This window comes from Peromyscus leucopus, chromosome 11, assembly GCF_004664715.2.
Source record: "Peromyscus leucopus breed LL Stock chromosome 11, UCI_PerLeu_2.1, whole genome shotgun sequence".
NCBI lineage: Eukaryota > Metazoa > Chordata > Mammalia > Rodentia > Cricetidae > Peromyscus > Peromyscus leucopus.
In genome coordinates, this window is record NC_051072.1 from 8251482 (window position 1) to 8276999 (window position 25518).

The window sequence follows — 25518 nt, forward strand, 5'->3', positions numbered from 1 at the left end:
CTCATTTAGCTCACTCCCTTGAGTGATCCCCGTGTGTTCCAGGCTGGGACCACTGGAAGGCCCCTGGAACCCAAATATCATTGTATCAGAAGCAACCGTAAAACACGATCTTCGAGATGAGGCTGGCAAAGGTTTCCTGCAATGAGCCAGTGGGCCAAATGCTTCAGGCCTTGAAGCTCTGCCCCAGCCCCGCGGCAGTGGGAACGCCCTTGCCGACCACAAGCCAAGGAGTGGCCGGCATCCTGTTCCAATATAACTGTATTAAGCCTCAATTCCACATAATTGCATGACATTAAGTATTCTTCTTTTGACTTCTTCCAAACATTCAAAAATCTGAAAGACATTCTCAACTTCTAGGCTGTTCAAAATGGGGGTGTGGATGAGGGCCGGGCTTGCCGCTCCTGTTCGGTCGAACATGGGAGTGATTAGGCGAGCATTAAGTTCTGTAATGCTGTCCCCCAGGCATGTGTCGCTTCAGTACAAACAGCTGCACTCAAAAGGGCTAGATGCCACAGTTTTTAAAAACTCAAGACTTAATTTGTGTACAATGATATATACAGCCTCGACGGCCACAAAAGCCGATAGACTGAGCTTCCAGAGACTTTAGGAAGGTCAGTCCCTCGGAAGTGGCCTGCAGTTTGACTTCCTAGATGCCTGTAACGTTGGCAAGAGCAGCGCAATCGCATGGTTTAAAATAAAGGCTCGAGTCCAGTGGAACGTGTCCTTGAGAAAGCCGCGGGATGGGCATCCGGGAGGCATGAGTTCCTCGCTCGCTTCACCTCGGCAGCCCGACACTCCCCCTGCAATCCATCCAGCCTGCACTGGGAAGGGTAAGAAACCAGCCAGCCAGCCTCTGTCTTTTCAAGCTGCTACGACAAATGACCATGTCTGAAGCCTTGTCAACAATGGAACCGTATTTCTTACTATGCTAGAAGCTGAAATGTAAACATTAAGGTGGTGGCAGCTGCCACATCTGGTGAGGACTGCTTTTTGTGTTATAGATACTGCTTTTTTTTTTTTTTTCCTGTGCCCTAACATGGTGGGAGGGACAAGGAAGCTCATGTGGGCCTCATTCCTAGGGACACTAATTCCTATTTAAGACTCCTAAAGACCTCAGCTCCAGAAATCATCACACGGGCGGTTAGAATTTCAACACCAGAACTACAGGAACAAGGCCCTTTTAGAAGGCACCGCCCTCATCCTCAAACCCCTAGAGCTCTTCTTTGCTGGGCAGCTTCAAGGCCTGGCCCTTTCATCTGGCCCCAAACTTCTCCCTCTCTCCTTGAGGCAAGCAGAGGGAAAACTGCTCTCAGAAGCATCAGTCTGACTCAACCGACTACCGCTGATGGCCGGGTAAGCACCGTTCAACGGAGAATCGAGGGGACACAGGAGATGTCGGAGAGTGGGAACTGTAACACCAGCTGCAGACATGGCATTAGCTCCTGCCAATGGACTGATCAGAAAGGGTAAACAAAGAGAGGGGACTGGAGAAAGAGTTCAGAGGTTAAGAGCATTGGCTGCTCTGACACAGGACCTGGGTTCTATTCTCAGTACCCACCTGGCTGCTCACAGCCATTTGTAACTCCAGTTCCAGGGACAGGAAGCCTTCTTCTGACCTCCACGGGCACCATATACATATATACACATGCGGGCAAAACCCTCAGACACACACACACACACACACACACACACACACACACACACACACACACGTTCTAGCGAAGAGAGAAAAAGAGGAGACAGGGAGGGTGTCAGGAGCAAGCGGAGGCCTCATCAGGATTAGCACTGCCTGGGGGCGACAGCCCTACCACCTCGGCTGGCATGGGTGTGCGCCTAGACTAGGGAAGGTCAACTCTCAGATCGTTAACCCATGCTGCGTGTGCTGGTCCATGTCAACCATCCACTAACAGGATCTAGAATCACGTGGAGACTCTGGGCATGGTTGTGGAGGTTTGTCTTGATCGCATTAACTGAGGCAGGAAGACTCACCCCCACTGTATTTCAGCAGAGCAACAGCAGAAGAAACAGGAAAGCTGGCCAGCTCGGGAGTGAAACAGCATGAACAGATCGGAATGCACCACTGTGGGCCTGGCAAGAAGGACCACATCGCTAGGCAAATATCACTTCCTTTCACCCACATGCAATGCCAATCCTAACGAGGCCTCATCCTTACCAACCACGAGAAGCACACAGTTTAGCACAGGTGACTCCTTTTCTTCCTGCCTCTACCTGCGGGAGGGACGGCAATCAGGGGAAGAATGGGACTCTCTCCAGTCACCACTGAGGCATCCTGGGATGGAACTGAAGATGGTTAGCGCCAGAAGCAGGCAATAGAGGACTAGCATCATCCCGCCTTCTGGTGCATTATAGATTCCAGAACAGGTCTTTGTGGATAGACTGGATAATCAATTAGCCATGGACACCACGAGTCTTTGGAAAATCTTGTTCCAAATAACAGGCTTATAAATTAATTTCTGGAATGGAATGCAACTCATTCGCAAACAGATAACCTCCTGAATTTAACCAAGTTTTTCTACTTAGTCTACTGAAATCTCACACAGCATTCAGTGAGGCTGTGTCTGATTCCCGTCTTAGTTGGTTATTTCTCACAAGCCGATATGCATAACAAAGAAATATTGCCTATTTAAATATTCATATACAAAATCCAGGTTTGATTCGGTTGGTTGCCTGTTGCATCTCTATCAGCTGTAAATTACAGCTTGGTCTAAGCGGCCTCTATCATTGTTTGACTGATGATTTCAACATCCGTGGGTAGCAAGAATACAAGACAATACCCCAGTTACTTTCAAATAGGAGCAACTTCATTTCCTAAGTTAACCCTCAGACTGAACACAACACTGGAGGTCGTTGTCAGCAGACATCGGCCCTTTCTCTTTGTGCCGAAGCACCAGCCCTGAAGGCCAGGAGACTGTGGCCACAGGAAAGGGCTGTGTGTACAACAGACCTCCCCAGGAGCAAGAAGACCCCGCTACTGGAAGTACAGACCAAATCCTAGAAGTGAGCAAAGATGAGGGGTACAGGTTAGAGGAATGCCCGAGTCCAGATAAAAAGACCAAGCCCTAGGCGTGAGGAGAAGAGGTGTATTCAGTGGATCTATAAAGGAAAAGCAGGTCACAGGAAAAAAAAAATCAACCAGTAATTCCAAGGAAAGATAGGAAGTGTCCGGCCTCCTCCCCTCCCCCCCCCAAAAAAAAAAAAAAATCAAGTATGTCCAAGGAAGGATAGGCAGCCAAAAAAAAAAAAAAAAAAAAAAAAAAAAAAAAAAAAAAAAAAAAAAAAAGCCCTGACTCAAGGTAGAAGCCACTTGTTTTCTCTTTAATGTGTCTATATTCTACCCAGTTTTCACTGAGACCAGTAAATGCTGCTATCAGAGACCTCATCACCTTCTTTCTCACTAGGAGGCCAGACAGAGGGGTCCAGATGCTCAGACACATGGAGCTAGACTAGGAGGGCAAAATCTTGTCCTGGAAGACAAGGACCAGAAGTAATGGGATTCCAAATCCACTCAACCTAAATCCAGTTCAGCAAATGGGGAAAGCAATCCCAGCAATCAGGGAGGCCCAGCCAATGGAAATGGACAAGGAAACAGGAAGGATGCTGTGCCCTTGGCAAGCTGGGAGCTCCAGCACTGGGCACTCCCCCATGCCTTGGCACAATAACATGACTGAAAGTGTTTGTCACTGGAAATAGCTCTTGTTTCAATGGGGCTGCTCAAGTTCATAGATCAATAACCCTCGGGTTCTAGTATTACAGACTTTGAAAGAAAGATTTAGAATAAAACTCAATACCCACTAATGATCCTCCCTCCAGGAAATGAAGAATACAGCTTATATGTTGCTGGAGTCTATCCCATGAAATACTTCCCTCAAAAGAAGACTCCCCGCCATGTTGTTATCTCATTCTGACCCTTGAATGCATGTGGATGATCTACAGACTTCCTGGGTAGAACTTACATGGTGCACTCCCCATCCCATGATTCTTGAACATGCTGCTCTTGCTTCTGCTGTCTGTGGTCTTTTAAGACTGAGAACATTGGGTTGGTGAGAAGGCTCAGCCATAAGGACTACCTGAGTTCGAGCCCCAGGACTGATAAGGTGGAAAAGAGAACTAATTCCTGTAAGATGTCTTCTCACTGACTTTACACACACATACACACACAACCTTTAAAACTATAAAGCCAGAGAATTGCATCTGAATCTTACCTCTTTGTCTAGCATTTGGATTTTAGAGTCATGCCATCCTAATGATGCAATTTAACAATTTTAATTTGATAGCACAGATGTCGTTCCTAAACTCCTTTTCCTCCATCTTCATAAGGTAAGCTAGTTCCTTGCAAGCCTCCCCCTGGCCCCACAATTCAACACCCTGCAGTTCTTCTCAGGCTCCCTGGGGTGCGGGGAGGGCGGGTACACCAGCTACCGCCGCTCTCTACTTCCCATCCCAACAGTAAGAGGAGCTGGTCCACGACGTCTCATTCTCTCATGCTGCAGACTCCACCAAGAAGACAGCTGCGCTGCTGGACAGCTGGCCTAGCGTGTGGAGCCTGGAATGCAGACTCCTGGCTGTCAAAGGCGTGGATGTCCCTGAGTTTCGGAGATGACAGCTCAGCTTCAGTGTCAGAGACCTGCACAGTCCCTTATGGCTTCTGACCACCTAGAATCAAAGCCGCCGAGTTCCAGTTGTGCAGTTCCCAGGGACCTGCAGGGCTAGCTCGGATAGATGACATACTACGGGCTGCCTCACGGCTTGGGTCCAACCTTCCACAGGCCTGGGGGAGATCTCTCCGGGAGGCAGGAGTGTGCACAGACACTTCGCTGAGGAGCACAAGTGAGGAGGTCAAAAGCTACTCATGTTCACAAAAAAGTTCAAAGGACGTCAGACGTTTATACACGAGAGGAAGACAGAAGAGTTTCAGGAGGGGTGGAGCAACAGGAAAGTAGTTGGGGTGGAAAGAAAACCCAAAACCAAAAGACAAAGAAGCCTGGAATGAAAGGTCACTCTGCTGATTTGCTCAGTCATTGGTTGCACAGAATTAGGCCCATAGCAGGCCAATCTAGAAGGTCAAACAGCCAGGTTAGAGCTGACTTTAAGTGGGGGATGGGGATGATTATCAGTAATCAGTGTGATGGGAAGAAGTCTTTGTCAGGGAGCAGAGACAACTCAAAGACCCCAGTGGCTTTTCCTGGTGGTGTAATAAAGTGAGAATAGTCTTTTAAATCAAATCTAATCATACTTGTTGGAAATAAACAGAAAGAGAGATGAAAGAGGGCAGTGACTTGTAGACTTGGGGTAATTATATCCCCCACCAGTAAATATCTTAGAAGACCCAGGAGAAAAAGAATTCAGACGGAAAATCATTGTAATCCTTGTCATAGCCTTGATGAAGTTGACTGAAGCAAATCCAACAACAAATAACTCCTTAAAATGCAATTAGGTAAGTTGATACCACTGTAGGATATTTCAGAGCAATGAAATTAGACATTTTCTAGACAAAGATGATACGATGTTTCGATCTCCCCTAGTGGAAATCTAATTGAGAACGCATTTCTCAATTCTACACTTCCCTGGAGGGTGCTCCTGCAATTGCCAGCACACCTCCTGAACGTTCTGGAAAAGACAAAGCTCAGGGTGAGCAGGTACCCTCTCGCAGGGAGTGATCTCAGCTATGTCTGCGCTCTGAAAAACAGAAACGGTGACGCTTTGTGACATATCCTCTTACAAAACGGTCCAGAGATTGCTATCGAAGAACACTGGTGTGGTGTGAACGGGAAATGCCCCCAACCCAGGCTCGGGTCTTTCACATACTTCTTCCCAGTTGGTAATGTCACGTAGGGGACCCTGTGGAACCTTTTGCGGGGAGCATGTCACTGGGGTGAGCGTGTCACTGGGGAGCGGGCTTTGAGAGTTTACAGCCTTCTCCAGCTGCCGTTTGCTCTGTTTTGTGTTTGCGGTTGGAGGTGGAGCGCTTGGGCTACCAGGGTGTATGATGCTTCGGAAGCCTCTGTTGGTTCTTAGCCCTAGCCTGAACCCGTTCTTGGAGTCCTGCCTCACTTTTCCCATACTGGGAACCCTGCAATTCCTACACAAATCACCAAGCTAATTATATGTGTTATATTTGGAGTGACAGACTGGATAACATAAATGATATATTCAAGAACCAACTGAAGATTTAGAGGTCAGGATTCTGTGTTGTTTTTTAATTTAGGTATACATCATTCTGGTTCAGTCCTTCCTAAGCCTGCAACTCTATAAATACTGTTAAGAGTGAACTGGTCATCCATTCTACTAGCTAGCCACTGAGAGCCGCCACCTAGCCATCAGGGCCAACAGAGGATTTACGTGACCCAGATTGTGACAACTCACAGCAACAGTACTGAAAGGCAGAGTTGTCCTGTTGGGAGCAGCTGCCACACAAGTGAGTAGGGACTAGAAAGACGACAGGAAGGACAATGTGCTGGGTGGGAGAAGCCAGTCTCAGGACAGATGCTACAGGATGCCACTTACATGAAGTATTCATCAAAATCAGAGACAAAAGAAGTAAAGCTACTTACTGAGGACTGGGTATGGGAAGGAGGGGTTTGTGTGTGCATTTGGGGGCATCTGGAGGGTCAATGCTGTGAGAGGAAAGGCTCTGAAGACAGGCCACAGGAGTGTGAATCTATGAAACTGCTGGAGCATACAATGGAGAGCGGCTAAGATGCCTTTATAGGCTAATGTCATATGCTTTATTTTTATTTATTTGTACATGTGTGTTTCTGTGTGTGTGCATACCATGTGTGGAGGGGTGCTCAGGGGCCAGAAGAGGGCACTGGATTCCCTGGGGCTGGAGTTAGGGGTGCTGGTGAGTCACCTTACATGAGTACTGGGATTCAAATTCTGGTCCCCCGAAGAGCAGCAAGTGTTCTTAACCACTGAGCCATCTTTCCAGCCCATGGTATGTGTTTTCATCATGATTTTATTTTTTTAAGTTTTTTTTTTAAAAAAGCAGATTTGGAATTAAAACAAAACTGAACAAGAAAAGAATGCTAATAAAATTTATGTTACTGTGCTTTTAGAGAAGAACATAGTGGTGCTCATGGCATGCTGTTTAAATACTGGTTTCCCTTTTCCCATCCTCTAGAGAAGAGCTCACAGGGCCTGAAAGGGACTGAGCAGTGATCTGGGGCAAGCGGGAGGGGAAGCTAGACAGTACCGGTGAGACAGGAAAGCCCTGCCTGGTCCTGTCAGGTAGAGTAAGCTTTCAGAGATGTCCCTTCATCCCTGTAGGGTTCGTTGCCTTAGTTCTTAGCTGACAGATCACAACGCATCACCAGAGGCTGGCGGGGACACAAGGAAACTGGGCTGTTAGCTATGTGGCATCTTTACCCCTTTCCCAGGTCCCCAGATCTACCTGGTAAACAATGGCCCACCTGAGACTCCAAATGAGACGTAAACAGACTAGAAAACGGCCCAATGTCACGACGGCTTACAAATCTAGGATTCCAGACAGGTTCTCTAAGTGGGCAATCCCTGTGAAGGTTAGACTGGCCAGGCAGTCCTTCCGCCTTAGACCGCAGAGAACTAACTAACCTTCCACCCAACTTATGGCCGCTGTTACTTCAAGTTTTAACTCTCTGGGGAGCAGATGAAGCCCTGAGTGGACGTGTGTTGTGACATGGGCACCGCCAAGCCAAGCACCCCACCACCTCAGCCCCAGGGCTCAGGGGAACTGGTCCCAGTTCTGATGTTGAGAGCGAGCAGAAAGAATCAACCCATAGCTTCCTCCTCAAGGATGACTGCGGCCTGAGACTGATGCCCCTACCCAGATTAGCTAACCTGCCTCCTAGGTCAATGCTGAGTTTCCTGGCTGCTGCAGGTGCATCTCCATCAGAGCCCATGGAACACGTCCATCCCAGCTTTTCTGTATGTCTGTCTGTCTTCCTCCACTCCCCATCACCCCAGTCAAGTTGATCCCCAAGCCACACAGGTCAGGGCTCTGAGAGTGACCAGAACACCAGTACCCTAGGCTCTTGACGAGCATGCCAGTACTTCATTCTGTGGTAAACTAGAGGCTGAGTGCTAGTGCATGCCCCCTACCCCAATCCATACATTTGAATCTTAACTCCACTGTAAGGGCATCAGTAGGTGGGGCCTTAGTGCGGTAAGAGTGGAGTCCTCAGGATGAGATTATTGTCCCTATGAAAGAGAGTTAAGAGCACTGTCTCAGTCCTCCCCCCACCTGAAGACGCAACAAGGCAGACCAGAGCGAACCAGGAAGTAGTACCCTCTCCAGGCCTTGACCTTGAACCTTTGAGCCTGAAGAACTGTGAGAAAGGGTTGCTGTTGTTTTTCAACGCAACCGTCTATGGTGTCTGGTCTTGCTATTCCGATCACACACGAGACACTCTGGAAGTTTAAGGGTTTCACGACGTCAAGGACAGGAAAAGCAATCATTAAACATCAATCCTTCGAATGCTGCTTATAGATTCTCCCAGGCACGTCCCACAACGTCATCTGTAAAGTTCACATTCAAGAACCACGCAGTCAAGTTAGAAAAATGCTGGGAACCAACCCTATCACAGCATCAGCTAAAATCTCAATACCGTGGTGGGTCGCATTCCTAGCTATCCTTGAGGTGGAAAAGACACCCCGGAAGGGAAGTCAGCAACTGCTGTGTCCTTCTACCCCTCACTAGCTGGGGCTCTCGCTGTTCTCCTTTGCAAGGATGGTGTCATACCCATCATACACAAGGTACACATTCCAAATGCCATGTCCTTCCGAGCTCTGATGTATCACTTAGGAAAATCAACGAGAGAGTCAGTCCATGTGTCTGTCCAAGGGTATGCCTGTGTAGGGGAAGTACAAGTGCCCATGGGTGAGAGAGTGGAGCGTAGACTCCAGGAAGCAACAGGGACTTGTTCTCACCTGCCCATAGTCTGTCTGGAAGACCACGACGCCTTCTGCACAGGAATTTACAGTACTTGGAAAATGCTGGCCATTTTCTCTCAGCCAGACCCGTGTTCCCTGGGAAGAAAACAAAACGAATTATGAGTTCAAACGGTATTCTGTCACAAACCATCACTCTCAAAATCACCATGACTCCTACATTGATCTTTAAAAAGTCAATGTAGGGCCTGGAGAGAGGGCTCAACACCTAAGAGCACTGGCTGCTCTTCCAGAGGACCCAGGTTCAATTCTCTGCACTCAGGTGGAGTTCACAACCTCTTGTTCCAGGGGATCTGATACCCTCTTCTGGTCTCTGTGGGCACCAGACACACGGTGCACAAATATTCAGGCTCAACACCCACACATATGAAAAATATAAATAAGTAACATTTTACGACTAATCTGAATGAAAAGCAAATGTCTTTCTCTCACAAGCAAAGAAGTTACCTTTGAGAGCTTATCTACAACCTTCTTCCATCCCTGGGTGTGACAAGTCCCCCCAGGCAGACAGAGCGGAGAAGATGGCGTCCCATGTCCCTACTGTGCACATGGCACACTCAGATTTGGCTCTTGGCACCCAGGAGGCAGGAATTATCATCACCTCTACATCACAGAAGGGGAAACTGAGGCTTACAGACAAGTACCTTGCCCAACACGCTAAGACTGCGCAGACTTGAACCTGGAAAGGAGGCTTCAGGGGCCACATTTTAAGCCAGGCCATTATCTCAGTGTTTACCTGGCGCCTCCCACCTTCCCAGGTCATGCTTCACACACGTGTGTCTGCTTAAGGAACATCAGCCCACTCCACTGGCACTATTTGCACTAAAGTTCACAGGTCAACAGGAATCTTCAAGAGGGACTACATTTCCCAATAAACTTAGTCTTTGGTGGCAACTTTGCTGGGAACTCACTGGACACCTAAAAGGCTGCAACCCAAATGACTACAGCCTGTGGAGCTTATGCTTAAACGCTGAACGTGCTTCTTTTTTACACTTTTTTTTTTTTTTTTTTTTTTTTTTTTTTGGTTTTTCGAGACAGGGTTTCTCTGTGTAGCTTTGCGCCTTTCCTGGAACTCACTTGGTAGACCAGGCTGGCCTTGAACTCACAGAGATCCACCTGCCTCTGCCTCCCGAGTGCTGGGATTAAAGGCGTGTGCCACCACCGCCCGGCTTTTTTTACACTTTTAAACAATGATCTCGCTTCCATTTTTTTATTGCCCTGCCAAACAAATGACCAGTGGCTTAAGCAGTGGCCCAGGGAGGTCACCAATGACCCCTTCCAATTTCTACTTCTTCTTTTTAAAAAATTGTATTCTATTTTTAATTACATGTGTATGTGCAGAGTTATGTGCACTTGAGTGCATGTGCCCTCAAAGGCGGGAAGAAGGGGTCAGCTCCCCTGGAGCTGTGGATACAGGGAAGGTTGTGAGCCTCCGGAAGTAGGTGTTGGGAACTGAACTTGGGTCCTCTACCAGGAACAGTGTATGCTTTTAACCACTGAGCTATCTCTTCAGCCCCAACTGTTCAAATTTCTAACGCAACAACTTTTCCACTTCGAATTGGTGCTAGTTGTCTCCTTAAAATAAGTTGTGCATGTGTGAGATGAAGTCAAAAGAAAAACCATTTAGGGAATAGAAAGGGGCCAACAGGAATGAGGGAGGAGGAGGGGGAAGGGCAGTGGGCTGGGGTGGGGATTTTGTCTATTAAACTAAATAATTAATTAAAAAAAAACCTCCCCCACAGACGAAACAAATGTATTACTCTGGTCAAGAAAAAAAAATCATATACCAAATCCATTCAGAAATTATCCTTCAGCAATTAAAATAAATAAAGGGATTACTTTAAGTGGGAAGTTATTTGTTTAACACACATATGACTTATCTCTCTCTCTCTCTCATTCCTAAAAAGGGAAATCTGAAAGATGTAAGTTTGACGTATTTCTTCCCTTCACAGAGAGGAGGACCAGAAGTCTTTGCTGTGACCTCTGTTTTCAGGGCCCCTGGTACGTCAGCTTGGCCTGTCAAGCTAAACCCAGAGGTCCCCGTGAGAAGGGGCCACATGTTCAGGAGATTCAAGCATTTTTGAGATCAAGGTGACCAGAGGACATAAGAGTGACAAAGTCCCCTCCCCATGTGCCTGACTGCCACACTGGATTCTCCAGTGAGCTTCGTGACTGCCGGGGCCCAGGCGATGACCCTACGTAAGGCCCTCCCTCTTTCTGCGCATGCCGCTAGTTTCAGGTGGTTTGTTCCATCCATGGTTGGTTACCATCACCCACAGGGGACTGGAGTCCTCCACGGGAAGGGTGGAAACGGCATCAAACACCAATACGAAGTGCTCACTTAAATGCCGAGGACTATTTAAAGAACACACGTGCCAGCTGGGCCAACTTCCTTTTCCCCTCAGGCCTGTCACGCCCCTCTGACTCCCCACTTGGGGCTGAGACACTGGGACACACGGAAAGAATGACACCAGCCCTGTCTGCCCTGATTTCTTTACTAGCAAACAGCTGCTTCCAAGAAGAACATTTACCTCAGACATCCACTAAGACTGTTCTCTCAAATGTCACTCCGTTCCCTAACCACAAAATTTTAGGAAAGGGCTTCCAAGTGCCTGAATGACTTTACTCATTCTTTTTAATTTGTGTGTTAGAGACTGCAATGCTTGAAAGTTTTGGAAGACCTCCAAACATACATGCACATATCCATACATGTAAATACACACACACATATGCACACATGCACATATGCACGCATATGCATGTAGACATGTACACACATGTGCATAAACATTCACAAACACACATATGCCCACACAGATGAACACACACATCTCCAAGACTATACACAGTGAAATTTTTCACTAAGGTTAAAATATGAAACAATAGTTAATTTTCATGTTCATCCCAGAATCATGAGTGCCTGTCATGAGTCTCACCTGCATTGATTGTCAACGAATAGAAACTCACGGGTCCATAATCCTAGTTGACTAACTTTGTCCATTTAGTAAGAATGAAGTATCTTATTATACGTTACCAAATTAACATAAACTTAGCTCAGGGAATTGGGGAGATGGTTGAGTTGGTAAAGTCCTTGCCGTGCAAGCCAGACAGCCTGAGTTTAGAACCCCAGGATGCATGTAAAAAGCCAGGCACAGTGGCATGCAACTTTAACCCCAGTGCAGGGGCAGTGGAGACAGGAAGCGCCCCGGGGCTTGCTGGCCGGCTGGTGTAAAGTAGTTGATGAGCTTTAGGCGTGAAAGACTGTCTCAGAAGAAAAAAAAAGTGGAGAGTGATTGAGGAAGACACCCAACACTGACCATTGGCCTCTACACACATGCACACAGCCCTGTACACACACACACACACACACACACACACACACACACACACACACACACAAACCACTCGAGACCTGGGTTACTATAAACTCCCAGAGGCCACAAGGAACACATGTTGACTCTGTGGGCAGTTTCTTAGCCTTAGAGTCCTGTCTTAGGTCTCTTTACCCTCTCCCATAAAAGCTCTCCACAGCTCTTTGTTGACACTCACTACACGCTACCAGAGCAAACACATGGCTTAGCTCTGTGACCAAAGGTCTTTTCAACAGGTGTGAAGTGTTGCAGATAAGGAACCTCAGTGAGATTTCAAACTCAGAGCCTGCCAGTTGCCCTTGATCTGTACCAAGCAGTTATCTGCCACGGGGAAGAAAGAAAATACATTCAAAAACACTCTTTGTTCTTGGAAAATGTATAAACCCAGGACTTTCACAGAATCCACACTGCAAACTGAAACTCTGAAATGGATATTGTTGCACAGATTGATCCCGGTGGTTTCCCTGGAGTCCCCAATCTTCCTGCTTCCATTGCATTAGAGAGGACGCACATGCCCGGGTCCAGAAGAGGCCACCCACAAGCACTTGGATTTAATAAGTTCACAAGCGGACATTTACCAGACCATCCAAATCTGAGCGGGGAAGAAAACTTTGCCCACCATATGTAAACTATTATAGTCTGACATTGTTAAATAAGGCTGATAATTTAATACACAATACAGGCAACCTACCATATGGAGAAAGCTCACAATTTGAGTAACAATTGCCTTTATAAGCAAGCGGAACATGTTGAATCCTAACATATACATTTCATTAAAGCTCAGACACATTTTCCTCTTAAAATCTGAGATGGATATTTGAGCATTAAATTTAACAGCTAAAAACTTTTGAGAACATAATAGCCAGTAACGTTCAGGCAACACAAAGCACTTGCATATAACTTTGCATCTCCTTTGATCTTCGGAACAATCCTGCAGAAAGGCAAGTGACACAATCCCCTTTTTCAGAAGTGGGGTTTATAGGAATTCCATTTTCAGTGGCCAGTGATTTCCGGGACAGAATACAAAACACTCTGCCAAATGCTGGTGAAGATGCAGAGAACCTAGAATAATGGAACGTACATCTACTTTGTAAGACAGTTGGGCAACCTCTTAAAAAAAAACATGAGCAAAGTCTTACTACACACATACTCCAGCCATCCAAGCCCTAGACACTGACAGAGAAAGGAAAAGAAAAACTCTAAGATATTCTAACCTCCAGAGAAGGAAAATATTAAACAAGTCTGTGATAGTTGATATTGACTAGTAATCTGACAGGACCTAGAATCAGCCAGAAGGCAGGCCCTAGGCACACCTATGAGTGGTTATCTTGATTAGAAGATCTTGACAGAAGGCCCAGCCTAAAGGAAGATGGCATCATGCCCTTGGATTGGGTCCTAGTATAAATAGTGTACTGAGTCTTCATTATTCTCAGCTTCCTGACTGCAGATACAATGTAACCAGCTGCCTCAAGTTCCTTGCGCCATGCTTTCCCCCACCATGAGGGACTGCGCCCTTGAACTGTGAGCCACCGCCAACCCTTCCTTCTCCGGAGTTGTTCTTGTTGGGCATTTTATCACAGCCCCGGGACATGTGACGCAGCCGAAGCCTCATGGGCACGTATTTACAGCAGGATTACTTCCAGCAGCCAAGCACTGAAAAGAATTCAGATGTCTATCAATGAGAGTAGGGACAGAGAAAGCATGGCAAGTTTGTACACGACTCCTCCGTAGTAAGAGAAACAACATCCCTGATAGGTTCAATGGTTTCTTCAACAAGGATGGGTCTCAGGAACATTGTGGGGAGTGAAAAAAGGCCAAACAACAAGAATTACATATAGTAGGCTTCCCTGTCACAGAATTTCTGGAAAGGGTAAATCACAGACACTGAAGGTAAATGGAACTGTGTCCTGCACGGTTGTACGGATCCACCAAAGATCATTCAGCTGTGCATCTGCCTTCAGCATTTCAAATAATTCAAGCTTGTTTAAAAAAAAAAAAATCAATTTGCCAGCTTGAATACTTCCCACTGGCACATAAATATTCCTAACCATTCTACAGTAGAAAAAAACCAAACTCATCTCTACAATTAAGCAATGGAGGAATCAAGCCACATACCAAAAAGAAAACCCCTAATGATTGAGTATAAAGACCATATGTTACACATTGAAACTCTGAAGAACTCATGGTGAATTCATTTAGGCCCTCCTCTGCCTTAGCAAAGCCTGGGGCAGGGGAACCCAGGAGACTACCCCACGCCACCCAAGGCTGAGTGCAGTGTGCTCAGTCACTACCCCCAGCTCACCACCTGGGGAACTGCAGTAGCAGCTCCCTAGGCAATAAGTTTTACTGGACCTACCTGGCCATGCCTTTTCATTCTGCATTGTCTAAGGCTCCTTCCCACCCTTGGGGCAAGATGAGGTAATAGAACAAAGCCTGAAATAATAAAAGTCCTTTGGCCCCAAATTCTTAATCCCTAAGGAAGAGAATAGCATCCCTAAGATTTTGACCTACTGCTGTCCTTGAAAAGGTTTTATTTCTCTTGACTTTAAAAATTACTTTCCTTCCAGAAAGGAATAAATTTAACATTTGTTCTAACCACAGATGCACTGCACAGAGAACACGCTAAGCCAAGCACACACGTGGGTCTCAGAGCCAGGCCGGGGTGTCTGTCCCTGTACCCTCACCTGGGCTAGGTAAGGCACCCAGATGAGGAGTCCCTAGCAACTTCCAAGACACAATTGCAATTGCTTTCTGATGTGGGGTGTGTTTTTGTTCTTTTTTCTTGAAGAACTCAGAAAAGGGCTGACGAGGTACCTCAGCTGATAGAGTCCTTGTCTACCCCCCCACACACACACACAAAATCTGGATGCCTCAGCACCATGTAGAATGGGCACGGTGCCTTGTGCGGCTGTGGTGATTTGAACGAGATGCCCATACAAGTCTTGGGCACGTGAATACACGGTCCCCACTTGGTGGGTGCTTGGGGAGGATTAGGAGGTGTGGCCTTGCTGGAGAAAGTACATCACTGAGGCTGGGCTCCCGAGCTTTCAAAAAGACTTGCCAACCCTGTGTCTCTGCTTAGGCTTTGTGGCTAGAGATGTGAGCCTTCATCTCCAGCTACAATACCTAACACAGCCATGCTTCCTGCTTTACTACTCTGCCCGTGGAACACAGAGCTCCAAATGAACCCTTACGTACTTAGAAGTTGTTTTGGACCGGGTGTTTTGTCCAAAAAAGAAAAGTAAGTAAGTAAAACACCCGTAACTCCACTGCTGGAGACATGGAGGAAGGAGGGTGAGACGTTCCAGGCCATCCTCGGCCACACACTCATGTAACTTTAGAATGGATAGGATAAATTAATATGAATATTCAAACGTATAAACAGTTCAGCAACCAAAGGTTTCCTCTTTTTGCTTGCAACAGTCTGGCTTACAGGGTGGAGAAGCCTGGCTGGGGATGGGGTGGGGTGGGGAGATGATGGGGATCCTTGTTCCTAATGGATTCCAGAAACTGGATCTTGATAATGCGTAGTAGCACCCTGGCTTGAAACAGCGCATTCTCTCCCGGGTTACAGTCCCATCCACGCACATCTCCTGGGACAGATCCCTTTAGAATACAGCAGGTGCTTCGTTTTTCAGTCTCTCGTTACTCACACCCACATCAAGGGACACAAGACTTTGGCGACACCAACCTTCTCCTACAGATTCCGCACTGCTGGCGCTACTTATATCTTGAACTGGATAATTCTTTGTTGTCAAGGAGCTGCCCTGCTTGAGAAACCATTCTAGGGTCAAAACTTCACAGCCCTGGTGAAATGTTGAGTTTCGATAGCTCACTGCCACCGGCCGACCTAATTCACCGGAAGAGGACTCCGTTGTCTCAAGTCTGTGGACTTCAACAAGCTCACGAAGCAAGAAACCAGGTAAAGCACAGCTGGAGCAGATCCAGTTTCCGGGAGCGCGGAGGCGGGGTGCACACACGGGGTGCACACACTCTGCTGTAGCCCAATGCAAAACGTGACAAACACAGGGGAAGGGCTACGGGGGCGACCGTTTGGGGGTGCCTAGGGGATATTCCCGTTTCCCTCCCCTCTTCTCACGGCGGGCTCTGCTGGTGTGCAGCTTAGCTCGGGTTTGATTTTAATGGAGACCTACTTTGTAATATCTGTACAAGGGTGGCTGGAACTGCACAGCCACGGCACAGGCACTGGAGTCTGTAACTTCAGGGGCCAATTCATCTCTCTCTCTCTCTCTCTCTCTCTCTCTCTCTCTCTCTCTCTCTCTCTCTCTCTCTCTCTCTCTCTCTCCCTCCCTCCCTCCCACCCTCCTTCCCTCAAGACAAGCTTTCACTGTGTAGTTCCGGCTATCCTAGAACTTGCTCCATAGGCTAGGCTGGCCTTGAACTCAAAAAGATTCACCTGTCTCTGCTGGGCTGAAAGGCCACTACCGCTCAGCCCAATTCAATTCTCAAATGCTTGCAAACCCCAATGTAAAACTCAGAAAGTTCAGGCTTGGCTTAAGTGAGAATGAAGAGCAGAGCAAAGGGTCTAAGCATTCATCCCAAATGAGTATGGGGGGAAAAAAATGCACCATAGGGCCAGGAGCCAGAGATTGGAATTGCAAGAGAACGTTCCAGTGGACACCTCCTCCCATGAGAAGGCCATGTTCTATACTACTGGGGGCCTAGAAACAGGATAAAAATTACTGCAAAAGCTCTCCTCAAAGTTCTCCTGGGCCTGAACACGCAGGTGTCCAACACAGCAGTGGCCTTCACCTGCCCTCGACATCATCTAGAAAGCAAGTTGAGGTGCAGTCCCACCAAAGCCCCTACTGACTCACTTCCCTTTCTCGGGGCTGTAGGCTTTGAACCCGAGGCTGCTAATCATCTGTAAACAACTGACTGAGATTCAAAGGGGAAAGTCTCCACTTGGCCCAAGGATGTTCTAGCTCGGAATGACACATGGATGGCTTCTGACTCAAGCCCAGGGAGAGATCAAAGTCAAGCATTGGGCCAAGGTAGCGGCCCATGCTCTCTACTTTGGCGAACACTGCAATAAAGAGAGGGTCGAGCGAGAGAACTTTGGGAGCCTATGGCTGCTACTGTTGGAAATAAATGGTTCCAGAATCCCAAGTGTGTACTTTTGATGTTGTTGTTGTTGTTGGTGGTGGTGGTGGTGGAGAGCAATGACAGGAGCTGGTTTTCTATTTGGGCAACAGCTGTTATACAGAACACAGAGAGACACCGCTGGGACTCCACTGGAAGTGGCTCCCCCCACTGGCTCGCATCCCTCGAGGTGTAAGGAGCTCTAACAGGCTAGGGGAGGGGAAAGTCATCATCAATCCCATCCAACTACAAACCCTGTGAGGTACAATGACAACCCTCCTCAAGACATGGCCACCAGCACAAAAGTGGCCCAGATGTGAGAGGAGATTCCAAGCACGTTTTGCTCGGACTTAAGGCCCACTTCATGACACGGAACACGACACTGTTAATAAAGCCAAAAATGTGACACGCGATAGGTCACAGGCCCAAGGGGAAAACCTATGACTATCGTTCTGCTAAATGAACAGTGACAAGACTCTTAGTGACATATTACCATACCCATAGATCAGCCCGTCATTCAGCCCTCACCAGAGGAGATTTTTCTTGTAGTAAATGGGATCTAACACAGAGATCCACAACTGGAGCATATGGAGAGTGAGAGACTTTGACCATCCCTGAATGGGATGACTATATCACACGCCTGGAGTTTAAACAGTTTACACAGAAAGACTGTAAGAGCCAGAGGTTACGGATGACTTCACGGAAACTCGTTTCCCAGACACCACGGAGCCAAGGCACACGGGAACGCAGAGACTGGCAGCATGCTCAAAACCTGTACAAATGTGAGTCAGACAAAATCCCTGCATGGAGGAGGTGGGGGCTGGCTCAGAGTTCTACCCCCAATCAAGAAGCTATTTGAAATTGATAGATGCTGGGAGAGGGGGGAAAAATCAGTTTTCTCCAATGTAGTGATACTATGCATATCAACCAACCACACTCCAGGGCAAGCCCCATGCACAGAAGTTAATACAAATCATACTCCATGGTGTGTGTGTGTGTGTGTGTGTGTGTGTGTGTGTGTTTTAAAGAGAGAGAAAGAACATGAAGTTTGCGTGGGTAGGAAGGTGAGGAGGATACGGGAGGAGTTGGGGAAGGAAAAATAATATAATCAAAATATACTATATGAAATTCTCAAAAAAATATATAGAAACATTTAAAAAAAATTATACCATAGACATAATCTCATTCCCTTCCTCAGAAACTATGCTAGAGGTGTTGGTTACTTTCCAGATTGGCCCACAGAAATCCTTCATAGCATTGTTACACTACTAAACATTACATTTTTCTATTAAGTGTGTGTGTGTGTGTGTGTGTGTGTGTGTGTGTGTGTGTGTGTGTGTATGCATGCGCGCGCACGGGCCATGTGCCATCTTGTGCCATGTGGAGGCCAGAGAATGATTCAAAGAAGTTGATTCTTTTCTTCTGCCATGTGTGACCAGAGAATGAAACACAGGTCCTCAAGTTTAGCAGGAAGCACCTTCACAGGTGACAGACATTCCGTTGGCCCACCTGTACATTTCTGTAAGAAGTCAGCTACATCAGCTCATTCAAAACCCAACACCCCAGAGGGCAGTGTTCCACAAACAAATCAGAAAGCCACTTAAAAACCAAGGTATGCAGCTCCCAGAGAAATGGCTGAGTAGGTAAGCACTTGCCACACACATGAAAACCTGAGTTTGAATTCCTAGAACCCACGTGAACAGGACCACAGTAGTGCACATATGTAGTACCAGTGCTCTCGTGGTGAGGTTTATTTGGTTTATATTTCCAGGTAATAGTTCATCACTGAGGGAAGTCAGGGCAAAAGTTTGAGGGAAGAACCCGGAGCGGAAACCATGGAGGAAGGCAGTCGATTGGCTGCCTCGCTGGCTTAGATCCGCCTGCCTATAGACAGAACTGTTCACAGTGGGCTGGACCCTCCCACATTAATCACTGTTCAAGATCATCCCTCAGAGACATTGTCTAGGGGCCAATCTGATTGAGGCAACTCTCAATTGACATTCCCTCCTCCCCGGTGACTCTAGATTACGACTGGCTGACAAAAAGTTATCCAGCACCCACAGTACGGTTGACAATGAGTCAGGTCTGCCTGCACTCCTTATCACACAGTTCTCTTTCCCCCAAGCCTGGTCCATCCGAGCTCTCTCTAGTACACAAGGGTCACGTGGCATTCCCTTCTTCCCAATTGTAACAAACTCTATCACCACGATCAGAAGAAGTCGCTTTCAGCCGGGCGGTGGTGGCGCACGCCTTTAATCCCAGCACTCGGGAGGCAGAGGCAGGCGGATCTCTGTGAGTTCGAGGCCAGCCTGGGCTACCAAGTGAGTTCCAGGAAAGGCGCAAAGCTACACAGAGAAACCCTGTCTCGAAAAACCAAAAAAAAAAAAAAAAAAGAAGAAGTCGCTTTCACGAAGATGGCAACAGGCAATGTACGAAGAGAAGCAGGTGGGAAAGGAGGGGGCAGTAAAGAACAGTAGAAGGTCTGTTATTACCAATAAACTACCCTACACTCAGTGTTCCCCCGGTAACAACACAAAGGCTTCCCACACTCCCAATCAAAATCCAAACCACAAAAAAGGAAGCCGCATGGCAAGAAGTCTAGTCTGGGGTGTGTGACGCTGTAAATGGTTTCTTCCCATGGCTGCTGGGTCCCGGTCCCCACAGGCCAAGTCAGCCCTGCTTTTTATATCTTATTTCCCTCACCGTCTTCATAATTCCTTAAAAACACCAGTCCAGGTACTCTTTTGAACTACAGAGACAAGAAAAAAAAATCCCAGAAACAAGTAGATGCCGAAAGAAAACACATTTGTCCAAATTACTGGGCCTCCCTGTAAACCTGCAGAAACAGGACCGTGCAAGAAGTGGAGGAGGAAAGCAAGTCACCCCAACTTCTCTGTAAGCTATGCGCGGACACACCTGCCGTTCTTCCCTCTATCTGGAAGCAGGTCTAGCTTCCCAGCTCTTCCCACCAGCCTAGCCATCCATCCTTGAACTTTCCCTACCAGGAATCAGCAACCAGGAAAGATGTGACAGGGCATAAATCCCCTTTTCTGAACAGGACAGGGATTCACCTCATTCCCCATCCAGCACCTTCCCTCTCCAGGCTCTGCTCCTTAGTGAACAATTACATAAGGAACGGTCAAGTGATCCAGACCAGAAAGAGAAATAGGTAGACAAGATGAGGGAGGGCACGTGGATCTCACAAACTGTCTAAAGCTGTGCCAGGGGCTGGAGAGAGGGCTCACCAGTCAAGATCACTTGTTGCTCTTACAGAGGACCCCCGTTCTGCTCCCAGCACCCATGTTGAGCAGCGCCAGGAGACCCAGATGCCTTCTTCTGGCCTCTGCAGGCACCCTGACTCAAGAGTGCAGACTCGCACAGAGACACAGAGGGAAAAGCAAATCCTCAAAACCAACCAAACAAAACTAGCCCAATTCCATAAACTCTCTAAAATCAGGGGAACCGCCTCTTTAAGGGAAGAACATTCCAGATGCAGAAGACGTAGCAGCAGAGGCCTGCAAAGGCAGTGCAGATCGCGTGGATCTGTGGACCAGTAGACAGTCCTGGACCGTGTGGATCAGTCCTGTGGATCATGGTGACAGATGGCCCGTATCTTATTTCCTAATTCACAGGCCTTTCCCAGTCTTGACAAGAACACTTTTTTTTTCCTCCAAAAAGAACTACAAATAAACAAAACTGATAAGAGTATCTTAATGAAGTCCTGGTTGTGTTCTGGATACCATCCACCTTTAGAAAAAAAATTATATACAAACTTACTAAGAACAGGGCTTGTTACTTCATAAAAGCCAATGACCCTGAAGAACAGTGGGAAGCAGGCACACTGAGAACAGCTCCTTCTCCCTCCAGTTTCACACATTAATAAACTTCTTTCCAGAACTCTCCTGGACTTCACCAACAGCTAATGTTTGTCACGAAACCATCAGTCCTGAATTACAAGTACATAAAAGATTATCTAGTTCCATTTAAATAAACAAAAAAAACCCTGCACAACACCACGGTGAAAATGCGGAGGAATCAGAACCCTGCACAGTGCCAGAAGCACATTCTGAAAGGATGCACTGCTGGGGGAAAGTCTGTGAGGCCCTCAAATGTGAAGCGTGACATTCCCACACTGCCCAGGGATCCATTCCTAGGCACACACCCCTGAAAGTGTGAAAGGGGGCATGTCCACAGAAACTCATCCAAATGCTCCCAGCCGCATTGTTCATGAACCGAAAGGAGAAAGAGACCTAGTGGAAGAGGGTTTTTAATGTGGTGTAGCCATGAATGAAAAGTTACTCAGCAATGAAGAGTGGACAGCGTGGGTGAGTTGGAAAGCATGATGGGAAGTGAAAGGCTGTGGTCACAAAGGAACACCTACTGTTTGTATCATGCAAGTTCACTCACATGAAATGCTCAGGAGGTATTTTTTTTTAAAGGTAGATGGTAGCCAGAACACATCCAGGATTTCATCAAAACAATCCATACAGACAAAAGGCAGATTGATGGTTACCCGGGACATGGGTAAGAAGGACATTAGGAGGTATAGTACATCATTTCTGGAATGTACAAAATCTTATGAAACAGATGATGGTGATGGCTGTAGAGTCTCATGCAGACATTAAAAGCCACTGAATTTCTACATTAAATGGGCATGATATGTGACCTGGATGGCAAATAATAAGGACAAAGAAAGAGAAGGGGACTGGGAAGGAGGCAGGCAGAGAAGGGGACTGAGGGAGGCAGGAAGGGAGCGGGCAGGGAGGAGAGAATGAGTGTGGAGAAAAACAAACTGGCAGCCTCCTGTCTGAACGAATTTATTCTCTGCCTCAAGACAGCCTTTGCGATAACTAAAAGCAGAGAATGCATTAGTTATCACCATCCCATATCAACAACCTAACCTTCAGAAGACATCTGGAAAGCAATTCACACATGTAGCTAAGGACAAGTAGTAATCACTTCAGGACACTCCACCAAACAAGGGAACAGCTCACTTGTGTGATGTGAGCCTTAAGTCACCAGGAGCATGCCCACAGGAGAGAGCTGGTGAGCTTCTGCTCTGCGGGCTCCTCCTATCCCACAAGGCAATGTCTATATTCGGGTCCTGCTCCTGGCACCTTCTCGAGTCACACCCAGGTGGCTCTCTGCAGTCTCACTGGTTTAATTTAACCTCTTTCTAAAAGCCTTGTGAAGGACAGGAGACCATACAGGCCTCATTTACCTAACCACACATTCCGACTTTCCCTCCAAACCACCAGAAATACAACTTCACCTGCCGCCAGTTATGAGGCATTTAAAAATAACTTAGTCATTTAAAAATAATCCATCAGGAACAGGGGCAGGGGGGAGGGCAGCCCCAGCAGGGGGCAACACGCACCTCCATGACATCAGCGTCTGCGTTTGTTCCTCTTGGTACCAGCCAAGATTTTATTTAAATAAATGTATGTCACTCCTGCATGAAAATCCATCCCCATTACTTTCCGTATTTCCTCTTCTCTTTGGTGTCCTGAGATGTGGAAACCATGTGATACTCCTGTTTAAGCAGGCAGGAGCCGGAGCCCGTGGGATGACTCAGAAGTAAAGGTGACTGCCAGCAAGCCTGACAACCCGAGTTCAATCCCCAGGACCTACAAGTAGAAGAGAACTGACTCCCATAAACTCTCCTCTGGCCTCCATCCCTGTGTCTTGCCACGTGGGAGTGAGCACTCATACAAATAAAACAATTAAATGCTATGGTATGATTTAAATCTTTAAAAATTAAAATAAAAAGTATGAAGCTGATGATATAGCTGAGTAGTCATGTGCTTAGCATGTACAAGATCCTGGTCCTTTCTCCAGCACCAAAACAATAACGAAAAATATTCTGCCACTTCACTTCTGAGAATGGAAACAGGAGACCCAGTGGTCTGAATAGAAATGGCCCCCATAGACTCCTGTGTTTGAAAGCTTGGCCATAGGGAGTGGCACTATTAGGAGGTGTGGCCTTATTGGAGTAGGTGTGGCCTTGTTGGAGTAGGTGTGGCCTTGTGGGAGTGGGTGTGGCCTTGTTGGAGTAGGTGTGGCTTTGTTGGAGTAGGTGTGGCCTTGGAGGAGGTGTGGCCTTATTGGAGTAGGTGTGGCCTTGTTGGAGTGGGTGTGGCCTTGTTGGAGTGGGTGTGGCTTTGTTGGAGTAGGTGTGGCCTTGTTGGAGTAGGTGTGGCCTTGTTGGAGTAGGTGTGGCCTTGTTGGAGTAGGTGTGGCCTTGTTGGAGTGGGTGTGGCCTTGTTGGAGTGGGTGTGGCCTTGTTGGAGTAGGTGTGTCGCTGTGGGAGTAGGCTTTGAGGTCTTAAATGCTCAAGCTATGCCCAGTGCACAGTCTCTTCCTTCTGCTGCCTTCAGGTCAAGATGTAGGACTCTCAGCTCCTTCTCCAGCACCATGTCTGCCTGCACGCCACCATGTCCCGCCATGATGATAACGGACAAACTGAATGAAACTGTTAAGCCAGCCCCAGTGAAATGCTTTCCTTTATAAGAGTTGCTGTGGTCATGGTGTCTCTTCACAGCAATAGCAACCCTAACTAAGATCGAGACCAACCATTCTCACTGACGGGGCCTTTCCACCAGTTGGTGAATACTCAGAGACAGGACTGAGATCACACAGACACCCCTTCACAAACCAGCAAAACAGTGGGGTGTTGGGGGGGGCGGAGCACACAGGCATGATGTTCCTTCTAAGTAAATGTTTCATTTTAGAAAGTTTGAGAACATATTAAGGAGTACCAAAGACAATACAAGAAGTCCCTGTTTATACCCCACCCACACAAACACACACACACACACACACACACACACACACACACACACACATCCTCTGTCACAACAGCACTGAGAACCACGAGGCTCTCGATGCTACAATCTATGTGGATTTCATCAGTTTTCCCAGTGCCCTTTTCCTATCTCAGAGCCTCTCCAGGACATTGTGTCTCGTGTTGCATGTCCCTAGTTCTAGTTCAGTTTCTCAGATCTTTGTTTGGTGGCCTTGGCAGTTTTGAGGACCACTGGTTAGGCACTTGCAGAACGTCCTTCAGTTAGCGATGGTTAGGGGTGTCGTGGTTAGATTGTTGTGCAGTCTCGGTGACCTGAATGTATTCCCTAAATGCCAAATACTGGAAACTTGGTCCCACCTGGGTAAGAGGGTGAGCAGGTGGGAAGAAGTGGCTTTGTTATGGAGCTCTCTAGATGCCTTGCTCCGACTCTCTAGATCATGTCCCCAGTCAGGTTATGAAGAAGAGGCCCTCACCAACCGTCCCATTGACTTACCTTCAGAACTTTGACCTAGTGAATGTTAGTTACTCTTTACAAATTACCTGGTCTCAGGCACTTTATTTTAGCACTAGAAAAGAAGAGACCAGGACCATGAGTTTTCAATGATGACTCAGTCCTGAACATCATGTCATGTCAAACTGCCTTTAAGGATGCTGCCTTTACCACAACTTCAGCATGAATCCCTGCATACATAAAGCTCCAGGAGTCAGAAACGGGGAAATAAATACAATCTCCCTCCCAGGAGCATGGGGCTAAAATAAGCAGCCTGAGAATGGGGATGAGGGAACAATTGGAGATTTTGTTCAGTGATGCAGAGTCTGAGGCGCTCCAATGAGATGAATTTAAACTTCATGCCACGAGAAATAATTTGGGAAATGTATTCAGAGTACCAGAGTCCAGCATGTGTATGACAGTGAGACACACAGACAGACAGACAGACACACACACAGGAGCAAGGAGGCAGCCTGCCAGGAGCAGGTTCTGGGGCAGCTGAAGGGGCCAAGTCTCTATGGGTAAGCCGGAAGCCTGGGGCTGAAAGGTCCAACTTTCTGCAAAGTGTCAACCTAGGTCGAGACAGCCTGTAAATTGGCTTACACAGCTCCCCTTAATCACCATCCATAAACTATTAACAGCACCACACAGCTCAACAATGGAGGCATTCACCTTTGTCCAGCCCAGGAACAAACAGTCTAAGACACCTCACCAGACCAGCTCTGGAAGCCGCTAAGGACTCAGATCACCCCCGGTGCCAATGAAATGTGGACAAATGACGTCCACAAACAATACCGTGCACT

The 25518-nt window shown here is 47.3% G+C and overlaps 1 protein-coding gene across 1 annotated transcript in view; it reads right to left on the reverse strand.

The window, feature by feature from the left end:
- The window catches only part of Myo10 (myosin X), a 213467-nt gene that overhangs the window by 148269 nt on the left and 39680 nt on the right, over positions 1-25518 (reverse strand). The window contains exon 2 of the mRNA XM_028868176.2: positions 8926-9024. Within this exon, the coding sequence (XP_028724009.1) occupies positions 8926-9024 (99 nt within the window). The remainder of the gene's footprint in view (positions 1-8925; positions 9025-25518) is intronic.